Source organism: Bos javanicus, unplaced genomic scaffold (assembly GCF_032452875.1).
Source record: "Bos javanicus breed banteng unplaced genomic scaffold, ARS-OSU_banteng_1.0 tig00000403_1, whole genome shotgun sequence".
Taxonomy (NCBI): Eukaryota; Metazoa; Chordata; class Mammalia; order Artiodactyla; family Bovidae; genus Bos; species Bos javanicus.
This window is the reverse complement of record NW_026893843.1, coordinates 2,825-29,032: the sequence shown is the minus strand read 5'-3', so window position 1 is coordinate 29,032 and position 26,208 is coordinate 2,825. Positions and strand designations below refer to the sequence as shown.

Sequence of the window (26,208 nt, the reverse complement as noted above, 5' to 3'; positions counted from 1 at the left end):
ATTGTATTTTATAGTGTATTTTACAGTGTAATTGCCTGTCTCTCAATTTCTAGAGATTTGTAAAATTAAATTAATAAATTAAATGCTTTTAAAAATTTTTTTATTTTATTTTATTTTTTAACTTTACAATATTGTAAATGCTTAACTCATTTGTTTTAAATTACTTAACAGAGATAAGTAGTTCAGTTCAGTTCAGTCGCTCAGTCGTGTCTGACTCCTTGTGACCCCATGAACTGCAGCACGCCAGGACTCCCTGTCCACCACCAAACCCCAGAGTTTACCCAAATCCATGTCCATTGAGTCAGTGATGCCATCCAACCATCTCATAACCTCTGTCATCCCCTTCTCCTCCTGCCCTCAATGTTTCCCAGTATCAGAGTCTTTTCCAATGAGACAGCTCTTCACATCAGGTGGCCAAAGTACTGGAGTTTCAGCTTCAACATCAGTCCTTCCAAAAAACACCTAAGACTGATCTCCTTTAGGATGGAATGGTTGGATCTCCTTGCAGTCCAAGGGACTCTCAAGAGTCTTCTCCAGCACCACAGTTCAAAGGCATCAATTCTTTGGCACTCAACCTTCTTTATATTCTCACATCCATACATGACCACAGCAAAAATCATAGCCTTGACTAGATGGACCTTTGCTGGCAAAGTAATGTCTCTGCTTTTTCAATATGCTATCTAGGTTGGTCATAACTTTCCTTCCAAGGAGTAAGCGTCTTTTAATTTCATGGCTGCAGTCACCACCTGCAGTGATTTTGGAGCCCCCAAAAATAAAATCTGACACTGTTTCCACTGTTTCTCCATCTATTTGTCATGAAGTGATGGGACCAGATGCCATGATCTTCATTTTCTGAATGTTGAGCTTTAAGCTTTGATTTAACCACATGACATCCTAACTTTTTTGTGTATACTAGTCCTGATACTACCTGAGATTTTTCCATTTTTCCTTCATTCAGAAATTCCTGTTTATAGACAACTACATTTTTTTTTGGTCTTATTCTATTTAATAATAACATCCTTGCCACTTTATTTAAAATTGTACCTGTTCTCTATTCTTTTTCATGTTTCATTTGTTTCCCATACCGAGTATCTACATCCGACCATTAATAATATTTTGCTAGTGCATTTTTGCATTATTTTTCTTTTCTGCTCCTCTCCCCCCTGCACACACACATTATCATATAAACGTAATAAGTTCAGGATTCTTGCTTAATTTGTTCAACATTGTATCCCCAGCACTAGATCTATGCCTCAAAATATATCTGAAGGTTGCAATTTACAGATGAGGAAACTGCAAGAGCAGAAAGAGTAAATAGTGGTCCATGGTCACTCCACTAGTTAAAGAACAAGCTAGCTCACATTTGAACCCAGATATCCTAACTCTAGTGTTCATAAAGACAACTTGTGTCTTTATCACCACTCTCTGATTGGATATTTTTTCAACGTAAGTGTACTACAATTATCAGAGTTGAAAAAGTAGAATTCACAGCTATATTAAAGAAAACATTAAAGAAAATACCAGGGGCTGTCGAAAGGTGTATGTAGCTGGCAGACATTCTCTGGAAATGCTGATTGAAGACAGTATAGTTTTGGCATTACTAGATAGGCCTTGGCAAACATACAGTCACAGTCCTATTCACAGAAGGAAAATTAAAGAACAGTTTATCCCTCAATAGTATTAGTCTAAAAAATAAATCTGTGATATTCAGGGAACAGGCTATGTTGGTGTAATAGTGGGATTCAGAAACAGAGTGGCTCAATAAAGAAAACAATATCCTCAGTTGCAAATTCCTAGATGTTAACTGTTTAGGGTGTGTGGATGACTCTTTTTCACAGAACAATCCTGGAAATTATGTTTCTTTTATGTTTTTGATTGGTTAGCCCCCAAATGTTGTCCTTTTCTGCACTGTTGAAAGTGAAGAGGAACTAAAAAGCCTCTTGATGAAAGTGAAAGTGGAGAGTGAAAACATTAGCTTAAAGCTCAACATTCAGAAAACGAAGATCATGGCATCTGGTCCCATCACTTCATGGGAAATAGATGAGGAAACAGTGGAAACAGTGTCAGACTTTATTTTTGGGGGCTCCAAAATCACTGCAGATGGTGACCACAGCCATGAAATTAAAAGAGGCTTACTCCTTGGAAGGAAAGTTATGACCAACCTAGATAGCATATTCAAAGGCAGAGACTACTTTGCCAACAAGGGTTCATCTAGTCAAGGCTATGGTTTTTCCTGTGGTCATGTATGGATGTGAGAGTTGAACTGTGAAGACGGCTGAGCACCGAAGAATTGATGCTTTTGAACTATGGTGTTGGAGAAGACTCTTGAGATTCCCTTGAACTGCAAGGAGATCCAACCAGTCCATTCTGCAGAAGATCAGCCCTGGGATTTCTTTGGAAGGAATGATGCTAAAGTTGAAACTCCAGTACTTTGGCCACCTCATTGAAGAGTTGACTCATTGGAAAAGACACTGATTCTGGGAGGGATTGGGAGCAGGAGGAGAAGGGGAGGACAGAGGATGAGATGGCTGGATGGCATCACTGACTCGATGGACATGAGTCTGGGTAAACTCCAGGAGTTGGTGATGGACAGGGAGACCTGGCGTGCTGCGATTGATGGGGTCGCAAAGAGTTGGACACGACTGAGCGACTGAACTGACTGACTGACTGACTGATGAATGGATATAATGTATTCTGTGTAAGTCAGTAAAGAATGATCAGATTAAAGTATTGGTTAAAGTCAAAATGTCTTTATTATGTTAAACTTTTTTATACAATTTAAAGCAAAAATTAAAAATTTCTGTTTAGTTTTATCTTATCTTGCCATAAACCTGATTTTTATTTCACACTAGTTTTAGTAGAACTAACTTTTGGTGACTAAATTGCCCTTCTAAAGTTCAAAAATGTTACAATAAATGCAAAAGTAACTCCTTTATCTGAACCAAGAAATTGTCTCCTGAAATTCTGGAATATGAGCAGAGTTTCCTGTAAGAGTCACTTTTAAATCTATATAAAATAGGTTTAATTATCATGAGTTGATAAAAGATTCACAAGAATATTTTAATCTGATACGTCTATATATATCTAATATGTCCATATATATATGTCCTGAGAAAACCATAATTGAAAAAGACACATACATTTACACCAGTGTTCATCATTGACTATGTTTTTATGAGATGTATTCACTTTGAAATTATTTGTCAGGACTTGTTTTCCATTATCTAACATAAATAATATTTAGAGAAACTTCTTAAAGTTGTATACCATAAATTTCACCTAAAACACCAAAGCCTTTTACTATGTGAATAACAATAAACTGTGGAAAATTCTTAAAGAGATGGGAATATCAGACCACCTGACCTACCTTCTGTGAAATCTGTATGCAGGTGAAGAAGAAACAGTTAGAACCGGACATGGAAAAACAGACTGGTTTCAAATTGGGAAAGGAGAATGTCAGGGCTGTATACTGTCACCCTGCTTATTTAACTTAAATGAAGAGTACATCATGAGAAATGCTGAGCTGGATGAGGCACAAAGTGGAATCAAGATCGCTGGGAGAAATATCAATAACCTCAGATATGCAGATGACACCACCTTTATGGCAGAAAGTGAAGAAAAACTAAAGAGCCTCTTAATGAAAGTGAAAGAAGAGAGTGTAAAAGTTAGCTTAAAGATCAACATTCAGAAAACTAAGATCATGGCATCTGGTCCCATTGGCAGATAGATGGGGAAATGGTGGAAACAGTGGCTGACTTTTTTTTTTCTGGATATATATATACATATATATATATATATATATATATATATATATATATATATGTATGTATAGAATGGAGAAGGCAATGGCACCCCACTCCAGTACTCTTGCCTGGAAAATCCCATGGATGGAGGAGCCTGGTAGGCTGCAGTCCATGGGGTCGCTAAGAGTCGGACATGACTGAGCGACTTCACTTTCACTTTTCACTTTCATGCACTGGAGGAGGAAATGGCAACCCACTCCAGTGTTCTTGTCTGGAGAATCCCAGAGATGGGGGAGCCTGGTGGGCTGCCATCTATGGGGTCACACAGAGTTGAACATGACTGAAGCGACTTAGCAGCAGCAGCAGCATATATACAGAATCTAAAAAGATGGTGATAAGGAACCTATTGGCAGGGCTGCAATGGAGACACAGACACAGGGAACAGACTTGTGGACACAACAGGGGATGGAGAGGGGGTACAAATTGAGAGAGTAGTGTGGAAACCTATACATTATCATATGTAACATTAGATAGCCAGTGGAAATTCGCTATATGACACAAAGAGCTCAAATTTTGTACTCTGTGACAACCTAGAGGGGTGGGATGGAGTGGGAGGTGGGAAAAGGGTTCAAGAAGGGGAGGACATATGTATACCTATGGTTGATTCGTGTGTATGTATGACAGAAGCCAACACAACTTGTAAAGCAATTATCCTCTAATTATAAATAAATAAATTAGAAAGAATATAGTGAGGAAGATAGTAGGACAACATAGATCAAGAACCCAGAATATGCATATATTTTGATCCTCCAAAAATGAAAACTAAGTCAAAGAAAGAGAAGAGATATCACAAAATATCACAAGATTTATCTTTCCCCAAATATAAAAAGATTAAAAATTACCTATTGAATACATATAATGTGTTATGAGTAAGTCAACAAAGAATAACCAGTATTAAAGTATGTATTAAACGTGAAAGTTGCTTAGTCCTGTCTGATTTTTTGCTACCCCATGGACTAACCTGCCAGGCTTCTCTGTCCATGGAATTCTCCAGGCCAGAATATGGAGTGAGTAGCCTTGCCCTTCTGCAGGGGATCTTCCTAACCCAGGGATTGAATCCACGTTTCCTGCATTGCAACCAAATACTTTACTGGTTGAGTTATCAGGGAAGCCCAAGAAGACTAGAGTGAACTGGGGTCTCCTGCATTGTAGGGAGATTCTTTACTAGCTGAGCTACAAGGGAATATCTTTATAAAGTTGAAGTTTCTTTATGCAATTAAAAAAATTAAATTTATCTTAATTTTTTCTCATCTAGCCATAAGAATGAATTTTGTTTCACAATTGCTTTAACAGCACTAATTTATGATGAGTAGATTTGCCAGTCCAAGGTTCATCAAAGATACAATAAGCACAAAAGTACCTCTTTTATCCAAACTAACAAACTATCTCCTGAAATTCTGGAGTATGAGCAGACATTCCTTTAAGAGCCACTTTTAAATCTACAGGAAAATTGGTTTAATTATTCTGAGTTAATGACAGAGTCACAGGAATATTTTAATTTGAGTCTCAGTATAATGACAATTATGCAAATCTCAGTTCAGTTCATCGCTCAGTCGTCTCTGACTCTTTGCGACCCCATGAACTGCAGCACGCCAACTCCTGGAGCTCACTCAAACTTGTGTCCATCGAGTCGGTGATGCCATCCAGACAGCTCATCCTCTGTCGTCCCCTTCTCCTCCTGCCCCCAATCTTTCCCAGCATCAGAGTCTTTTCCAATGAGTCAGTGTTTCCCATCAGGTGGCCAAAGTATTGGAGTTTCAGCTTCAACATCAGTCCTTCCAATGAACACCCAGGACTGATCTCCTTTAGGATGGACTGGTTGGATCTCCTTGCAGTCCAAGGGACTCTCAAGAGTCTTCTCCAACACCACAGTTCAAAAGCATCAATTCTTTGGTGCTCAGCTTTCTTTATAGTCCCATTCTCACATCCATACATGACCACTGGAAAAACCAGCCCTGACTAGACAGATCTTTGTTGACAAAGTACTGTCTCTGCTTTTTAATATGCTGTTTAGGTTGGTCTTAACTGTCCTTCCAAGGAATAAGTGTCTTTTAATTTCATGGCTGCAATTACCATCTGCAGTGATTTTGGAGCCCAAAAAAATAAAGTAAGCCACTGTTTCCCCATTTATTTTCCATGAAGTGATGGAACCAGATGCCACGATCTTCGTTTTCTGAATGTTGAGCTTTAAGCCAACTTTTTCACTCTCCTCTTTCACTTTCATCAAGAGGCTCTTTAGTTCCTCTTCACTTTCTGCCATAAGGGTGGTGTCATTTGCATATCTGAGGTTATTGGTATTTCTCCCAGCAATCTTGATTCCAGCTTGTGCTTCCTCCAGCCCAGCATTTCTCATGATATACTCTGCATATAAGTTAAATAAGCAGGGTGACAATATACAGCCTTCACATACTCCTTTTCCTATTTGGAACCAGTCTGTTGTTCCATGTCCAGTTCTAACTGTTGCTTCCTGACCTGCATACAGATTTCTCAAGAGGCAGGTCAGGTGGTCTGGTAGTCCCATCTCTTTCAGAATTTTCCACCGTTTATTGTGATCCACACAGTCAGAGGCTTTGGCATAGTCAATAAAGCAGAAATAGATGTTTTTCTGGAACTCTCTTGCTTTTTTGATGATCCAGCAGATGTTGGAAATTTGATCTCTGATTCCTCTGCCTTTTCTAAAACCAGCTTGAATATCTGAAAGTTCATAGTTCACGTATTGCTGAAGCCTGGCTTGGAAAAGTTTGAGCATTACTTTACTAGCGTGTGAGATGAGTGCAATTGTGCGGTAGTTTGAACATTCTCTAGCATTGCCTTTGTTTGTGGTTGGAATCAAGCGGACCTTTTCCATTCCTGTGGCAACTGCTGAGCTTTCCAGATTTGCTGGCATATTGAGTGCAGCACTTTCACATCATTATATTCAGGGATTTGAAATAGGTCAACTGGAATTCCATCACCTCCACCAGCTTTGTTTGTAGTGATGCTTCCTAAGGCCTACTTGACCCACATTCCAGGATGTCTGGCTCTAGGTGAGTGATCACATCATCATGATTATATGGGTCATGAAGATCTTTTTGTACAGTTCTTCTGTGTATTCTTGCCACCTCTTCTTAATCTCTTCTGCTTCTGTTAGGTCCATACCATTTTTGTCCTTTATTGCACATCTAGAGGTCTACAAATAAGCATTTTATGAAGAAAAAGATAATTGGGAAACTTTAATCAAAATGTTAAATTAGTTTGGATTATTTCATATTGTTCTTTGAATTTTATTATATTGACTTTTTTTTTCCCCAACGTACATATTTACTACTATATTGCATGTGTGCTAAGTCGCTTCTTTTGTGTCCAGCTCTTTTCAATACTAAGGACTATAGCCCACCAGGCTCTTCTGTCCATGGGATCGATAGGCCAGAATACTAGAGTGGGTTGTCATTTCCTCCTCCAGGGCATCTTCCCAGGCCAGGAATTGAACCCGTGTCTCTCATGTCTCCTGCATTGGCAAGCAGATTCTTTACCACTAGTGTCACCTGGGAAGTCCACTCCTATAATATTGGCACAATTTAAACATAAAAGTTTTATTGTGAAAAATGCATCATTCCATTCCTGATAGTTTCAGTCACAGAATAAGAAAGTATTTCTCTAAAAATAGTTTCTCTACCAAAGCAGGCATAGATTTAGAGCATAACGTTGGAAGGCCACAGCATTAGGCTCTTCACTGTGTGGCTTCTAAGGGAAAAAAAAATTAGTTAGAACTTAGCATAGCAGCGTTTAGTACTTGAACTTTTGTCCTTGGAGACATGCCAAGTAATTTTGCTTGGAAATTGGTCCACAGAGATGACCAAAGTTTGCATTATCATCAGTCTCCAGAATTTGAGGTAGTCTGGAGTCATCAGGATGAGAGGCAAGAGATATGGTGCCCCACTTACATATATGCACACAGTTGATCCCTGATACTCATTCTAGACATAACTTCCTGGCAAATTTTATGTATAATCAGGAGTTGAACAAAACTTCATTTGATTTATTTTTGCCTCAGAATAAAACAAAATGAATGCACTAAAATTAAAAAGAACTTATCTCAAAGAAAACAAATATTGCATCATAGAAATTTTCAACTGAAATGGTCTTATGTGTTATGTGTGAGAAAAATTGGAGTTTGACATACTTCTAGAGAGAAAATATTGGAAGAAAGTATTTTTTTCACCAACTTGGCTGAAAGTAAGTATCATTCTCAAATTTGGAAGGTTTTAGGTAGGATCCAATAAAACGGGAAATTTATCAGCAGAATATGCATGCAGATATCTTTCAGAACTTATTAAAAAGTGTCAGGATGTGTGGAAGGAGAAGTACAGAGTTGATATGATCAGGGTCTACAAGTCATTTGCATTTTTAGAAATATAATTTTGGAAGAAATTTGATTTTCAGTGGTCAAGTTAGAAAAATATCATATATTTTGGAAATTAGTACTAACATATGGTTTATCATTTTAATACACTCTATTAAAGTCCACTAAGTTTGGATACTTGTCATTAACATTAAACAGTATTTGAAATGAAAGAACAGAACATGGTACATTAAAACTTTTCTTTTATCATTCTTTATCATATAGCTAGCAGTTTACTCTTGGTTTTGTTGAAATTAATTATAAATAGGAGTATGGTATTATAGTGTGGTGTAGTGGTAAAGAACCTGCCTGCTATGCAGGAGACATAGGTTTGATCTCTGAGTGGGGAAGATATACTGCAGGAGGATACGGCAACCCACTCCAGTATTCTTGCCTGGAAATTCCATGGACAGAAGAGCCTGGAGGGCTACAGTGCATGGGATTTGCAAAGAGTTGGACATGCCTGAGCACACACACACATGGCCTTATGGACATGCTCTCTGAAGTCAATCTATGGAGGTGGAATTGCAGGTTCAAAATTTAGTAGTTCTATATCTGGATGAGTTAATTAAATTATCTGTGCACTTTGTCTCATCAGAAAAATATGGCTAAAAGAGTACTAATTATGATATAAAAATCTCATGAAATGCATTAATTAAATAACAGGAGCATTTAGGACCATATCAGGCTTATTCTAATTCTTCAATGAATTAGTTTTTGTTATAATATATCCAAATGTCAACTCACACCTATTTTTATATTTGGAAATCAAAATAAGTTTTTGTCTCTGCATACCCTATACACACCTCCTTATCATCATTTCATGGAAACACTAAATTAATATAAATAAGTGATGTCATTCATACATACACAAAGTATTTTTTTTTTTAACTTTTGAAGTAATTCCTGCTGAATATCAACTTTGGTTTCTCAACAGTTAGGAGCACTTGAACACCATGGGCAGAAGGAATATCACACAGGTGTCTGACTTCATCCTCATGGGACTGACAGACTCTGAAGAGATCCGGCTGGTCCTCTTCACCCTCTTTCTCCTGATATACCTGATCACTGTGCTGGGGAATGTGGGGATGATCCTGATAATCTCCCTGGATTCCCAGCTTCACACTCCCATGTATTTTTTCCTCAGTCACTTGTCATTTCTTGACCTCAGTTACTCAAGTGTTATCACCCCTAAAACCTTAGACAATTTACTGAATTCCACCAAGAACATTTCGTACCCGAACTGCTTCATCCAGATGAGCTGCTTTATATTCTTGGGTGCCACTGAATGTTTCCTTCTCTCCTCCATGGCCTATGATCGCTATGCAGCTATCTGCAACCCTCTGCATTACCCGATTGTCATGTACACCAGACGCTGCTGGTCCCTAGTCTTTGGATGTTATCTGATTGGCTTTATGGACTCTTTTGTTAATGGACTTTGCATGAGCAGATTGCATTTCTGCAAATCCAATATAATCTTTCACTTTTTCTGTGATCTATCTCCAATTTTAGCCTTGTCCTGCACTGACACACATGACATAGAAATCATCATATCCACTTTTGCTGGCTCTAGCCTAGTGCTGTCTCTTCTTACAATAGCAGTGTCCTATGTCTCCATCCTGTCTACTATCCTCAAAATTACTTCCACTTCTAGTAAGCAAAAAGTTTTCTCTACCTGTGCATCACATCTTCTGGGGGTCACCGTCTTTTATGGCACTATGATTTTTACTTACTTAAAACCAAGTAAATCCTACTCCTTGGGAAAGGATCAGATAGCTTCTGTTTTTTATACTATTGTCATCCCCATGCTGAATCCACTCATATACAGTCTTCGAAACAAGGAAGTAAAAAATGCTCTCAGTAGAGTCATGCAGAAGATGAAATGAAAGTCGCTCCATCGTGTCCAATTCTTTGTGACCCCATGCACTCTACAGTCCATGGAATTCTCCAGGCCTGAAGTGGGGAGCCTTTCCCATCTCCAGGGAATCTTCCTAATCCAGAGATTGAATTTGGGTCTCCTGCATTTCAGGCAGATTCTTTACCAGCTAAGCCACAAGGAAAGCCCAAGAATACTGGAGTGGGTAACCTGTCCCTTCTCCAGGGGATCTTCAAGACCCCAGAATCAAACCAGGGTCTTCTGCATTGCAGCCTGATTCTTTACCAACTGAGCTATGAGGGAAGCCCAGGTAAAGTGTTCTGAACAATTAAAATAGCATTGAAGGTAAGTGTTCATACTCACCAGTTTATTTTTTTTTTCCTTATCTGTATTTTATTCCCCTTTTTTCTCTTTCCAGAAACAAACTGAATTATTTATTTATTTGCTTTCTTTTTGAATGATTATTTGCTTGATCTAATATGATCTTGGGCATTTCCTGGCACTTTGGTCATGCTCAGTCGTGTTTGACTCTTTGTGACCCCAGGGACCATAGCACACCAGGCTCCTCTGTCCACAGAATATTCCAGGCAAGAATATGGAAATGGGTTGTCATTTCCTGCTCCAAGGGATCTTCCCAACCCAAGGATTGAACCATGCATCCTCTACATCTCTTGCATTGGCAACAAATTTTAACCTTGAGCCATGGGAAGTCCTTTTCCTGGAATATGCCTTAAGAAAATAATTTGAAATGTTGAAACATGCTAAATTCATGGTGTTCTTTTAAGGACAACTGATTTGCAGAATTATGACTTATGGTTATTACCTTTTAAACAGTATCATACAAATTTAGAGAATTTTATTATGAAAAAAGGTCCATTTTAGGAACAGTAATAACACTTTTAGAAATTATTTCATGTACTTTGTGGAGAAGCAATATAGCAGAGTGATTAGTAGCACTTGCTTTGGAACTGTCCATTACAGGATTTCCGTTCTTGATTGCAACCCTTGTAGCTCTGTAACATGTGAAAAAATCACTGAAACTTTTGGACTCATTTCCTCAACCTCACCAAGTAAGTAATAATTCCAGATCTATAGTGTTATTGTAGGTATTATACCACACAATTGATGTAGAGCATTTAAGGCCTTACAAAGAAATGCTATTATCATTAGAATGTTCACATCCTTGCTTATTTTTAACTTATAATGTTTTATTTTTTTCTTAAAGAATATTATTCTAATTTATGGGAACACATGTATACCTGTGGCGGATTCATTTTGATATTTGGCAAAACTAATACAATTATGTAAAGTTTAAAAATAAAATAAAATTAGAAAAAAAAATTAAAGCAAAAAGCCATTAGAGAAAAATATAATAAAGTACTAGGAAACAAAAAAAAAATTACCTTTAGTTTATTTAAAAGACAAATACATGAACAACTAAGTAAATGCTCAACGCTTCAATATTTCTTCAAGAAACTTGTAAAATATAAAATTGGAAGAAAAAAAAAGAAGTTTTTTATATATATTCTTCTGGGCATTCCTGTTGGCTTAGTGGTAAAAAAATTGGCCTGCCAATGAAGGAGATACAGGCTCAATCCCTGATTTAGGACGAACCTCCAGAGAAGGAAATGGCAACCCACTCCAGTATTCTTGCCTGGCAATCCCCACAGACAGAGGAGGCTGATGGGCAATAGTCCATGTGGTCACACAGAGTCAGACACAACAGAGCAACTGAACAGCAGCAATAATATATTCTTCTAGGGGCTTCCCTGGTGGCCCCGTGGAAAAGAATCCACCTGTCAATACAGGAGTTACCAGTTTGAGCCCTGGTCCCAGAAGATTCCCTGGAGAAGGAAATCAAACTCACTCCATGGACATGCCATGAAAACGCACTCCATGAAAATGCCCATGGACAGAAGAACCCAGTGGGCTAGAGTCCATGCAGTCACAACGAGTTGGACACCATTTAGGGACTAACAACGACGACATATGCTCTAGATTGATAGTTATGTATGTGCATGGTATTACATTATATATGTCATATTTCTCTCATTTCCTATGAAGTTTTCAGCAGCTTTCTTTGTACTCTTACAAGTTTACCATTAGTTATTCTTCTGTCATTGAAATCCAGAGTGAATGTGTTTTTGGCAAATGGGAAAAATCCAGACTCATTTTGCAATGCTTTGGACATGAAATGTGTGCAAATTCATCAAGTTAAAAATCTGCATGCAGTGATATTTCTTCAGTAGCTATCTGAAAACATTTAAAACACATAAATGTGTGTGATGTGTCAAAAGCTTCAGAAAACTGCTTTTTTTGTTGTTGTTGTTGAAATTCTGTGCATTTTACAATAGCATTGCATTTCTCCTAATTCCTATGTTTGTTATGATTATTAAAGATAAATTCTTGAATTAAAAGTTTCACTCTGTTAATGGACATATAGCTTGCTTCTATGTTCTGGCCTCTGTAAATAGTGTTGCAATGAACATTTGGGTGTACGCACTTTTTGAATTATAGTTTTTTCTAAGTGTATGCCTAGGAGTGGGGTTTTTTGTCATGCGGTTGTTATTTTTGTGTTATAATCTTCATAATAGCCCACTGCTCCACAGTGACCTGTCCCCACTCCTTACCTCCATTAACTCATTCTTTATTATTCTATCAATCATACTCACTTTGATTTGACGACTGACACCCTAACTGTTCTGTCCACACTAATACTGATAGTTCTTGGAATTTTTCCATTTTCCCTTTCATTCAGAAATTTCCTATTTGCAGAGAAATGCATGCTTTCCTTCCTATTTTATTCTTAATAAAAACATTCAAAAGTGTACCTATTCCCTTCCACCTTGCGTGTTTCATTTATTTTCCATAGCAGTTATCTACATTTCACCTTTTATAATATTTTACTAGTGTATTTTGCTTCTTGTCTGCCGCACCTCACACACTATCATGTAAGTTTAATGAATGAGGATTCTTGTTTAGTTTGTTCAACATCATCTCCCCAGCACCTAGATCTAAACCTCAATGAATGTATCTGAAGGTTGCAATTTATAGAGGATGAAACTAAAGAACACAGTAAACAACTGGCCCATGATCACTCACTAGTGAAAGAACAAGCTCACGTTTGAACACTGATAGTCTGACTCCACTGTTAACTTTTCTCATCACCACTGATTGGGCATTTTCAACAAAATTGTACTATGATTACCAGAACTGAGAAAATAAAATTCACTACTATATTAAAGAAAGTATTATATAAAATACCAGGGGCTGTTGAAAGGCTTATACGGCTGGCAGACATTCTCTAAAACATGCTAATACCAGCCAACATGATTTGGACAATACTAGCTAAGTCTTTTCAAACATCCAGGTCCAGTCCTATTCACAGAAGGAAAATTCCATTAAGCAAAGAACAGTTTGCCCAAAGATGATATTGTTCTAGGAAGAGAATCTGTAATAGTCAGGGTACAGGCTAGCTTGATGTAAAAATGGAATTCAGAAAGACTGGCTCAGCAAAGAAAAAAGTATCCTTGGTTATAAACTACCAGATTTTAGCTGACTAGGGTATGCAGATGAGTCTTTTTCAGAACATAATTCTAGAAACTGGGCTTCCTTGGTGAATCAGTGCTAAAGAATACTGCTGCCAATGCAGGAGCAACAGATATGGGCCCTAGTCAGTAAGATCCCCTGGAGAAGGCCCAGGCTAGCATTCTTGCCTGGAAAAGCCCATGGACAGAGGAACCTGGTGGGCTACAGTACATGTGACCAAAAAGAGTCTGACATGATTTAGTGAATAAATGACACCAATCCTGCAAACTAAGTTTCTTTTATGTTGCTGATCATTAACCTCCAGAATGCTGTCCTCTTCTGCACTGTTGAATGATTGATTTTTTAAAAAAATAATATTTGGTACATTTCATTACAAAGCCATCTGGTTTTGGTCTAATCTTCAGTAACTAAAGTTAACTGAAAGCATACATTCACTTAAATGCACGCATGAAAATGTTCATGAGCACTATGAATGAAAGCCAAAGGACAGAAACAACTCAAATGACCATCAAGTGATTTGTTGGAAGGACAGATGTTGAAGTGTTGCAGCTGAAGCTCTATTACTTTGGCCACCAAATAGGAAGAGCTGACACACTGGAAAAGACTCTGATGCTGGGTAAGAGTGAAGGCAGGAGGAGAAGGGGACGACAGAGGATGAGATGGTTGGATGGCATCACGGACTCAATGGACATGAGTTTGAGCAAACTCCAGAAGTTAATGGAGGACAGAAAAGCCTGGCATGCTGCAGTCCATGGTGTCACAAAGAGTTGAGCATGACTGTGTGACTGAGGAACAACAAAATATTAGTTACATGAGATGAAGGAAAAGAGATCATGGGACTTTTTTAATATAAATTTATTTATTTTAATTGGAAGCTAATTACTTTACAATATTGTATTGGTTTTGCCATACATCAACATGAATCCACCACGGGTATACATGTGTCCCCCATCCTGAACCTCCTTCCCACTTCCTTCCCCATACCATCCCTCTGGGTCATCCCAGTGCACCAGCCCCGAGCATCCTGTATCATGCATCAAACCTGGACTGGCGATTCGTTTCACATATGATATTATACATATTTCAGTGCCATTCTCCAAAATCATCCCACCTTCTCCCTCTCCCACAGAGTCCAGAAGACTGTTCTATATATTTGTGTCTCTTTTGCTGTCTCACATACAGGGTTATCATTACCATCTTTCTACATTTCATATATATGCGTTAGTATACTGTATTGGTGTTTTTCTTTCTGGCTTACTTCACTCTGTATAATAGGCTCCAGTTTCATCCACCTCATTAGAACTGATTCAAATGTATTCTTTTTAATGGCTGAGTAATACTCCATTGTGTATATGTACCACAGCTTTCTTATCCATTCATCTGCTGATGGACATCTAGGTTGCTTCCATGTCCTGGCTATTATAAACAGTGCTGCGATGAACATTGGGGTACATGTGTCTCTTTCACTTCTGGTTTCCTCAGTGTGTATGCCAGTAGGGGATTGCTGGGTCATATGACAGTTCTATTTCCAGTTTTTTAAGGAAAAAATGAATAAATTTTATTAAATTAAAGTCTGGAAAATAGAACAAAGGAAAAATATATAGACAAAGAAAGCAAGACATGCTTCAAAGATGTTCAAAGATGAACACCAAGCCAAATTAACAGAACATATCACAAGGTACAAATAAGGTTTTTTTCCCCCTGAAAAGAAAAAAAAAATATATATATATATATTCTAAACTTCCTAGTGAATGGATATAATGTATTCTAAGTCAATGAAATATTTATTAAAGTCATTTTTGTTATTTATTAAATTAATTTTATACAATTAAAAAAATAAATTCCTTTAAAATTTCTTTACATTTTTCTTATCTAGCCCTAACTATGATTTTTATTTCACACTTGTCTTAGTAGGACAAACATTTCATGATTGCACTCATCTCACATGCTAGTAAGGTAATGCTCAAAATTCTCCAAGCCAGGCTTCAACAAGAAGCCTCTGAACTTCCAGATGTTCAAGCTTGTTTTAGAAAAGGCAGAGGAACCAGAGATCAAGTTGCCAACATCTGCTGGATTGTCAAAAAAGCAAGAGATTTCCAGAAATACATGTATTTCTGATTTATTGACTGTTCCAAAGGCTTTGATTGTATGGATCACCACAAACTCTGGAAACTTCTGTAAGAGATGGGAATACTAGACCACCTGACCTGCCTTTTGAGAAACCTGTATGCAGGTGAGGAAGAAACAGAACTGGACATGGAACAACAGACTGGTTCCAAATAGGAAAAGGAGTATGTCATGGCTGTGTATTGTCACCCTGCTTATTTGACTTATATGCAGAGTACATCATGAGAAATTCTGGACTGGATGAAGCACAAGCTGGACTCAAGATTGCCAGGAGAAATATCAATAACCTCAGATATGCAGATGATACCACCCTTATGGCAGAAAGTGAAGAAGAACTAAAGAACCTCTTAATGAAAGTGAGAGAGGAAAGTGAAAAAGTTGGCTTAAATCTTAACATTCAGAAAACGAAAATCATGGCATCTGATCCCATCACTTCATGGCCAACAGATGGGGAAACAATGAAAAGAGTGTCAGACTTTCTTTTACTGGTCTCCAAAATCACTGAAAAATTGTGACTGGAGCCATGAAATTAAAAGATGCTTGCTCTTTGGAAGAAAAGTTATGACCAACCTAGACAGCATATTAAAAAGCTGAGACATTACTTTGTCAACAAAGGTCGGTCTAGTCAAAGCTATGGATTTTCCAGTAGTCTTGTATGGATGTGAGAGTTGGACTATAAAGAAAGCTGGGCACCAAAGAACTGAAGCTTTTGAACTGTGGTGTTGGAGAAGACTCTTGAGAGCCCCTTGGACAGCATGGAGATCCAACCAGTCCATCCTAAAGGAGATCAGTCCTGAATGTTCACTGGAAGGACTGATGTTGAAGCTGAAACTCCAATTCTTTGGCCACTGATGGGAAGAGCTGATTCATTGGAAAAGACCCTGATGCTGGGAAAAATTGAGGGCAGGAGGAGAGGGGGACGACAGGATGAGATGGTTGGATGGCATAACTGACTCAATGGACATGGGTTTGGGTAAACTCCGGGAGCTGTTGATGGATAGGGAGGCCTGGCATGCTGCGGTTCATGGGGTCACAAAGAGTCGGATACGACTGAGCGACTGAACTAAACTGACTTAACCTTAAGCATATTCTCAATAAATATTACCATCTACCTTCAGTATAATTTTTGGAGTTTCAAAATGGACCTAATCTGTTTCTATGATTTGACAGTAATCAGAAAACACCTTAATAATGGAATAAAGATATATGATGTTGAGACAAACTGGAAAAGTCATGCCCATATAACTGGATGGAACATATTGTGTGAGCTCACATGGAGGTTCTTCACAGGGGCTCCATAATGGAGAAGTAACTTCATGATGTGTGCTGAAGACTTCCTATAATTAATGTGAGCTAATGTCAATCACAGAGAAGGCAATGGCACCCCACTCCAGTACTCTTGCCTGGAAAATCCCATGGACGGAGGAGTCTGGTAGGCTGCAGTCCATGGGGTCGCTAAGAGTCAGACACGACTGAGTGACTTCACTTTCACTTTTCTCTTTCATGCATTGGAGAAGGAAATGGCAACCCACTCCAGTGTTCTTGCCTGGAGAATCCCAGGGAGGTGGAGCCTGGTGGACTGCCATCTGTGGGGTCTCACAGAGTCAGACACGACTGAAGCGACTTAGCTTAATATCAATCTACCGAATCCCAAGATTATAGCTATAACAATAGAATGTGAAACAAATCACAGAATGAATGACAACTGCAGTACTTACATCAGTGAATACTTAATATGGATCAGTTTAAATGTAATAATCAGCATATAAATGATATGAAATATATTTGTAAAATGTTACATTGATGGACTCAGTTCAGTTCAGTTCAGTTGCTCAGTCGTGTCTGACTCTTTGCAACCCCATGAACTGCAGCACGCCAGGCCTCCCTGTCCATCACCAACTAGTGGAGTTTACTCAAATCCATGTCCATTGAATTGGTTATGCCATCAAACCATCTCATCCTCTGTCGTCCCCTTCTCCTCCTGCCCTCAATCTTTCCCAGCATCAGGGTCTTTCCAAATGACTCAGCTTTTCCCATCATGTGGCCAAAGTGTTGGAATTTCAGCTTCAGCATCAGTCCTTCCAATGAATATTCAAGGTTGATTTCCTTTAGGATGGACTGGTTGGATCTCCTTGCAGTCCAAGGGACTCTCAAGAGTCTTCTCCAACACCACAGTTCAAAAGCATCAACTCTTTAGCGCTCAGCTTTCTTAATAGTACAACTCTCACATACATGCATGACTACTGGAAAAACCATAGCCTTGACTAGACAGACCTTTGTTGACAAAGTAATGTCTCTGCTTTTTAATATGCTGTCTAGGTTGGTCATAACTTTCCTTCCAAGGAGTAAGTGTCTTTTAATTTCATGCTGCAATCACCATCTGCAGTGATTTTGGAGACCAGAAAAATAAAGTCAGCCACTGATTCCATTGTTTCCCCATCTATTTGCCATGAAGTGATGATGGGACCTTTTACCATGATCTTTGTTTTCTGAATGTTGAGATTTAAGGCAACTTTTTCACTCTCCTCTTTCACTTTCATCAAGAGGCTCTTTAGTTCTTCTTCACTTTCTGCCATAAGGGTGCTGTCATCTGCATATCTGAGGTTATTGATATTTCTCCCGGCAATCTTGGTGTCAGCTTTTGCTTCTTCCAGCCAGCGATTCTCATGATATACTCTGCATATAAGTTAAATAAGCAGGGTGACAATACACAGCCTTGATGTACTCCTTTTCTTATTTGGAACCAGTCTGTTCCATGTTCTGTTCTAACTGTTGCTTCCTGATCTGCATACAGGTTTCTCAAGAGGCAGGTCAGTTGGTCTGCTATTCCCATCTCTTTCAGAATTTTCCACAGTTTATTGTGATCCACACAGTCAAAGGCTTTAGCATAGTCAGTAAAGCAGAAATAGATGTTTTTCTGGAACTCTCTTACTTTTCGCAAGATCCAGCAGATGTCGGCAATTTGATCTCTGGTTCCTCTGCCTTTTCTAGCACAAGCTTAAACATCTGGAAGTTCACTGTTCACGTATTTTTGACTCCTGGCTTTGAGAATTTGGGGCATTACTTTACTAGCGTCTGAGACGAGTGCAATTGTGTGGTAGTTTGAGCATTTTTTGGCATTGCCTTTCTTTGGGATTGAAATGAAAACTGACCTTTTCCACTCCTGTGGCCACTGTTGAGGTTTCCAAATTTGCTGGCATATTTAGTGCAGCACTTTCACAGCATCATCTTTCAGGATTTGAAATAGCTTAACTGGAATTCCATCACCTCCACTAGCTTTGTTCGTAGTGATGCTTTCTAAGACCCACTTGACTTCACATTCCAGGATGTCTGGCTCTAGGTGAGTGATCACACCATTATGATTATCTGGCTCATGAAGATCTTTTTGTACAATTCTTCTGTGTATTCTTGCTCCTTTTTCTTAATATCTTCTGCTTCTGTTAGGTCCATACAATTTCTGTCCTTTATTGAGCCCATCTTTGATGAAATGTTCCCTTGGTATCTGTAATTTTCTTGAAGAGATCTCTAGTCTTTCCGTGTCTATTGTTTTCCTCTATCTCTTTGCATTGATGGCTGAGGAAGGCTTTGTTATCTCTCTTGCTATTATTTGGAACTCTGCATTCAAATGGGTATATCTTTCTTTTTCTCCTTTGCTTTTCATTTCTCTCTTTTCACAGCTATTTGTAAGGCCTCCTCTGACAGCCATTTTGCTTTTTTGCATTTCTTTTTCTTTGAGATCGTCTTAATCCCTGTCTCCTGTATGATGTCATGAACTTGTTTTCATAGTTCATCAGGCCCTCTGTCTATCAGATCTCGTCCCTTAAATCTATTTGTTACTTCCACTGTATAGTCATAAGGGATTTGATTTAGGTCATACCTGAATGGTCTAGTGGTTTTCCCACTTTCTTCAATTTAAGTCTGAATTTGGCAATAAGGAGTTTATGATCTGAGCCACAGTCAGCTCCCAGTCTTATTTTTGTTGGACTAGTAATGTTTTATTCTAGGTTACACAAACGTTAGTAACTGAAATGGAGCATTTTCTTCTCTAGTTACTTAGCATCAAGATAGCAACATTTAAGTTCTTTGCAGCTTTATCCAGTACTAAAAATACACTATGGTTATAAACCAACTTCTCTGAACAATTTTTTTATTGCCTCTTTTACATCTTTATTCCTTAAACTGTAGATGATAGGATTCAGCATGGGAATGATAATGGTGTAAAATGTTGACACGATCATGTCATGGTTTGAGTCACAGCTGGAAGTTGGTCTCATATATGTGAAGAGGATGGTTCCATGATAAATAGTCACTCCAGTTAGATGAGACCACAAGTAGAAAAGACTTTCCTTTTCCCTTCAGCGTAATGCATCCTCAGAATGGCCAACAGAATGAAGCTATAGGAGATCAGGAAAATCAGGACGGTGACTATCTCAATGAAGCCCACAAGGTAGAAGAGCAGAAGCTGGTTTGTGTGAGTGTCAGAGCAAGATATAGCGAGGAGGGGAGGGATGTCACAAAAGACATGTCTGATTTCACTGGAGGCACAGAAGGAGAGGCTGAAGGTAGCCACTGTGTGTACAGTAGCATGCACGATGCCACCAACATAGGAAGCAATGATGAGTGGCACGTAGAGTCTGGGAGCCATGCTGGCTGAATACAGGAGGGTGTCGTAGATGGCCACGTAGCGATCATATGCCATTGCAGCCAGAAGAAAGCATTCTGTGGTCCCAAAAGTAACAAAGAGAAGCATTTGTGCTGCACATCCAAGATATGATATGGTTTTATTCTCTGACAGGAAATTAATCAACATTTTTGGAGTGACCACTGAAGAATAGCAGGCATCCAGGAATGACAAGACACTCAGAAAAGAGTACATTGGGTTTTGGATCCGAGAATCCACAATGACCAACATAACCAGTCCCAAACTTCCTACCAGTGTAAAAAGATAGGTTGCCAGAAAAAGTAAAAATAGGTAGACTTGCACCTCTAAATCATCCATAAAACCCATCAGTATAAACATGTTTACTTCAGTCACATTTTTCATCTGGATCTGGTATGAATCTAAATCTGATGAGAGCTGTACCCTTTTAGTTTATCTCTATAGATAAGGCAGTATTTTGTGAAAATAGAATCCACCCAACTATATCTTCCTATTTGTTTCTTATCAAGATCTAATGATTTCCTTTGTAGTTATGGAATGGTCAGTGATGAAGATGTTGGATTCAAATGAATGCATTTTGCTGTTAATAAAAGTTATTACATTCAATTGTTGACTAGATTCATCATGTTAAAATACCATGTCAATTTAAGTGATTTATTTTCCAGTTTATTTTTTGTTATATTCTTTACCATCTGTTTTCATACTACATAGCTTTAAAATCAACAAATATGAATAACCATAGGACTATTACAACTATGAAATATTATAGTGGAAAGTACACAATTAAATACTAGCTTTGCTATAAGGTGCATGAAGTATCTTTTTATGTTCACAACTGTAAAAATGGAAGTAATCAAACATTACAAGATTGAGTTTGATTTAAATAAGAAAACAATATAAAATTATGTAATATGAAATGTTTCCAGATAAGTAAGAAATGGCATAAATGAAACTTATATTTCAACTTTTTGTGCAGAGCTGTTTGTTTAAACAAAATCATTTTATATCCATTTATCTGGCAGTTATATTGTCCCATTAATTTCCATTCAAGAACAATGATACACTGAACAGCAGACAGTATTTTGGAGAATATGTACCCATTTTGCAAAGAATAAGAATATGAATACTAATTTTTTTCTAAAAATAGGTGTCATTAAGGTGATCATGTTGGCCTCTGCAGCTTATCATACTGTTTTAGTTCAGTCACTCAGTCATGTCCGACTCTTTGCGACCCCATGAATCGCAGCACGCCAGGCCTCCCTGTCCATCACCAACTCCCGGAGTTCACTCAGACTCACGTCCATCGAGTCAGTGATGCCATCCAGCCATCTCATCCTCTGTCGTCCCTTCTTCCTCCTGCCCCCAATCCCTCCAAGCATCAGAGTCTTTTTCAATGAGTCAACTCTTCGCATGAGGTGGCCAAAGTACTGGAGTTTCAGCTTTGGCATCATTCCTTCCAAAGAAATCCCAGGGCTGATCTCCTTCAGAATGGACTGGTTGGCTCTCCTTGCAGTCCAAGGGACTGTCAAGTGTCTTCTCCAACACCACAGTTCAAAAGCATCAATTCTTTGGTGCTCAGCCTTCTTCACAGTCCAACTCTCACATCCATACATGACCACAGGAAAACCATAGCCTTGACTAGATGGACCTTTGTTGGCAAAGTAATGTGTCTGCTTTTGGAATATGCTATCTAGGTTGCTCATCTAGGTTTCTTCCAAGGAGTAAGTGTCTTTTAATTTCATGGCCCCCAAAATAAAATCTGACAGTTTACACTGTTTCCCCATCTATTTCTCATGAAGTGATGTGACCGAATGCTATGATTTTCCTTTTCTGAATGTTGAGCTTTAAGCCAACTTTTTCACTCTCCATTTTTACTTTCATCAACAGGCTTTTGAGTTCCTCTTCACTTTCTGCCAAAAGGGTGGTGTCATCTGCATATCTGAGGTTATTGATATCTCTCCTGGCAATCTTGATTCCAGCTTGTGTTTCTTACAGTCCAGCATTTCTCATGATGTACTCTGCATATAAGTTAAATAAGCCAGGTGACAATATGCAGCCTTGATGTACTCTTTGTCCTATTTGGAACCAGTCTGTTGTTCCATGTCCAGTTCTAACTTGCTTCCTGACCTGCATACACATTTCTCAAGAGGCAGTTCAGGTGGTCTGCTATGCCCATCTCTTTCAGAATTTTCCACAGTTTATTGTGATCCACACAGTCAAAGGCTTTGGCACAGTCAATAAAGCAGAAATAGATGTATTTTTGGAACTCTCTTGCTTTTTCCGTGATCCAGTGGATTTTGGCAATTTGATCTCTGGTTCCTCTGTCTTTTCTAAAACCAGGTTGAACATCAGGAAGTTCATGGTTCACATATTGCTGAAGCCTGGCTTGGAGAATTTTGAGCATTACTTTACTAGCATGTGAGATGAGTGCAATTGTGTGGTAGTTTGAGCATTCTTTGGGATTGGAATGAAAACTGACCTTTTCTAGTCCTGTGGCCACTGTTGAGTTTTCCAAATTTGCTGGCATATTGAGTGCAGCACTTTCACAGCATCATCCTTCAGGATTTGGAATAGCTCAACTGGAATTCTATCACCCCCACTAGCTTTGTTCATAGTGATGCTTTCTAAGGCCCACTTGACTTCACATTCCAGGATGTCTGGCTCTAGGTCAGTGATCACACCATCGTGATTATCTGGGTTGTGAAGATCTTTTTTGTACAGTTCTGTGTATTCTTGCCATCTCTTCTTAATATCTTCTGCTTTTTTATGTCCATACCATTTCTGTCCTTTATCGAGCCCATCTTTGCATGAAATGTTCCTTTGGTATCTCTGATTTTCTTGAAGAGATCCCTAGTCTTTCCCATTCTGTTGTTTTCCTCTATTTCTTTGCATTGATTGCTGAAGAAGGCTTTCTTATCTCTTCACACACATATTAATGCTTGTACGTAAAAGGCATGTTGATTGATACAACACAAACACACACAGGCATATGTGTATGTAACTGTTCTTTAGCATATTATGTATTCTTTTCTTCTTTCATCTTGATATAACTAGAATGTATAGTCCCCAATATTCACGTTATTAACATTATATCTGAGTAGCTTAATTCAATTCCAGCTAATCAATACCAAAACCGTAGTTCATATGGTTCCATATCATGGAGTCATTGGTATCTGAATTCATTTCAAAGCATTCTGATCTATCCTTAGATTTATTCATTGGCAGCTGTCTAATCCCAGTCTGTGGTTTGGGGACCACAGATAACATGTTCAAATTCCTGGTGTTAATTACCATGCTGATTTGTAAGGATGCATTTCTTCCATTTTTGTTATTTCATTCAGAGCTTGAGTGCTAAGCAATACTTTAATTTCTCACAGAAAATAAAGTCCAGGCATTGACATCTATCAAGATCACACATTAAAAAAAGACAAACACAATTCAGAGACTAGTGTATAACTGGCCTGTGTATTCGGTTCTTTCCACAGCTGAGCCCCAATCCACCTTTATGGATTTGATTACAGGTCTGGTGCTGACTCAGATTTTAGCTCTCTGTTCCTTGGACCCTTTCAACTCTGATATGCCCCTGCAGAAACCCCCACTCCTCATGCTCAGGCCCAAGAACCTCATTACAGAAGGGTCCCTCCTACATGCATGTTTAAGCCTTGTTTCCAATAGACCTCATTTCATTGCAAAGACATGTGTCCTTCAGAGATAACTTTAAGATGTACTGTTCCCTTTCCTGCTTTCGCCCATTTGTATTTATTAACTTTTAATTACAATTTGCAAAAACTCATTTTCTTCTTAAAGGAACATCCTTATTTTTAAATCCAAGACAATTTTCTAAGATTCAGGGTCCAACCTAATGATACTTTTGTGAATTGGAATTAAGTTTAAATTACAATTCAACAGTTCTTGTGCAGAACTCTCTCACCTATATTACCTGTTTCAAAGTGCTGGTAGCTCTGTTGTCTCCATATCTTTGCAACACCGTGGACTATAGTCCGCCAGGCTCCTCTGTCCATGGAATTCTCCAAGCAAGAATACTGGAGTGGGTTGCCACTTCCTACTTTAGGGCGTCTTCCTGACCCAGGGATCGAACCTGGGTCTCCTGCATTGCAGGAAGTTTCTTCTTCACTGCTTAAGCCGTCAGGGAAGCCCTTATTGTATTTATTCCTATGCAATATCTCTGCTCTTATTTCTCCTGTTTGGGACACTCTCCTCACTGCTATTCATTCGGTTTCTTCTACTAAATATCAAAACTAAACCATGTTCACTGATAGTTATAGCTGCAAATCCAAACTATGCAAGTGTGTTGTTGAATAGTGTGTGTATATGCATGTGTGTGTGTGTGTGTGTGTGTGTGTGTGTGTATCATTCGGCATTGAAGAGATTCTTAAACATAATTCAATATTACAAGATTAAATTTTATGCTTTAAAGAAAAATAAACACATATATATTGAAAAAACTAGCTATAAATAAGACAAAATAGGTACAGTTATGCATCCGTTAAATTTATAAATCATAGAATACATACAGAAGTATGTACATAGTATGTACGTACAGAAGAAGTACCTAGAATTATGGTTTCTCAGATGGTGCTTTGGTAAAGAATTAGCCTGCCAACACAGGAGACACTACAGATGTGGGTTCAATCCCTGGGTCAAGAAGATTCCCTGGAGAAGGAAAAGGCAACACACTCCAGTATTCTTGTCTGGGAAAGCCCATGGACAGAGAAGTCTGGTGGGCTACAGTCAATGGGGTCCATCAAGCTCCTCTGTTCATGGGGTTGCAACAGAGTCAGAAGTGATTTAGTGATTTTAGCAAGATCAGCTAAAGTGATTTAGTGATTTAGCAACAATAACTAAAGACTTAAAGTTAATTATCTCCATGAAAATCCTATTGGTATAATAGTTACATTCTGAAGTACAGAAGGTTAGGATTTCAATTTATGTACATTGGTATATATTCTACGTATATTTACACACACACAGTCCCATAGGCATGAAATCTTTACCTTAAAATATGTAGTGTCAACTTTCTTCTCATATAATCCAAAATAGCTATGTTACTGTAATTGCAATTACTAGTAATTTGATACTTATATATCTGACTAGTGTGCTTGCCTGGAGAATCCCAGGGGCGGGGAAGCCTGGTGGGCTGCCGTCTCTGGGGTCAAACAGAGTCGGACACGACTGAAGTGACTTAGCAGCAGCAGCAGCTTAAGCAAACATAATCTAATCAATAGGAAAACCACAGCTCACCTACTCCCATATCATATTCCATGGGATCATTGGTTTGGACTCCAGTTCTAATCACTCTGCTCCAATCTCAGATCTCTGCATTGGCAGCAGTCTATTCCCAGTCTGTGGTTCACACATGTGTGTTCAAATGCCTGTTGCTATTTTTATGCTCTTTGTGTCAGCGCATTTCTCTCCCTCTTATCATTTCATCCAGAGTATGGGAGGAGAAGGGGATGACAGAGAATGAGATGGTTGGATGGCATCACTGTCTCAATGAATGTGAGTTTGGGTAAACTCTGGGATTGGTGATGGACAGGGAAGCCTGGCGTGCTGCAGTCCAGGGGTTCTCAAAGAGTTGGACATGACTGAGTGACTGAATGAACTGAACTTATGGATAGTAAATTCATTCAATAATTCATCACAGAATACAGAGACTAGGCATTAGAATTTACCAAGATCACACTCAATTCTCAAGGATGACAAAAGACAAGCACAATTCAGAGAGTTAGGTAGGACTGACTGGCATATGGAGCTTGTCCCAAGCTAAGCTCCACCACATCTTCCTGGCTTT

General features: G+C 38.6%; 2 protein-coding genes across 2 annotated transcripts; one reads left to right on the top strand and one right to left on the bottom strand.

The window, feature by feature from the left end:
• Positions 1–9,140: 9,140 nt before the first annotated feature.
• Positions 9,141–10,070, top strand: LOC133244013 (olfactory receptor 8H3-like). The gene has a single exon (XM_061410689.1). It carries the CDS (start codon positions 9,141–9,143, stop codon positions 10,068–10,070), a length of 930 nt encoding a protein of 309 aa, XP_061266673.1.
• A 9,784-nt stretch (positions 10,071–19,854) lies between these two features.
• On the bottom strand, positions 19,855–20,810 carry LOC133244023 (olfactory receptor 5T3-like). Its single transcript, XM_061410696.1, is given in 2 exon segments — positions 19,855–20,060; positions 20,063–20,810. Coding segments are annotated over 2 exon segments (924 nt in total). The 5' UTR covers positions 20,781–20,810.
• Between the last annotated feature and the right edge of the window lie 5,398 nt (positions 20,811–26,208).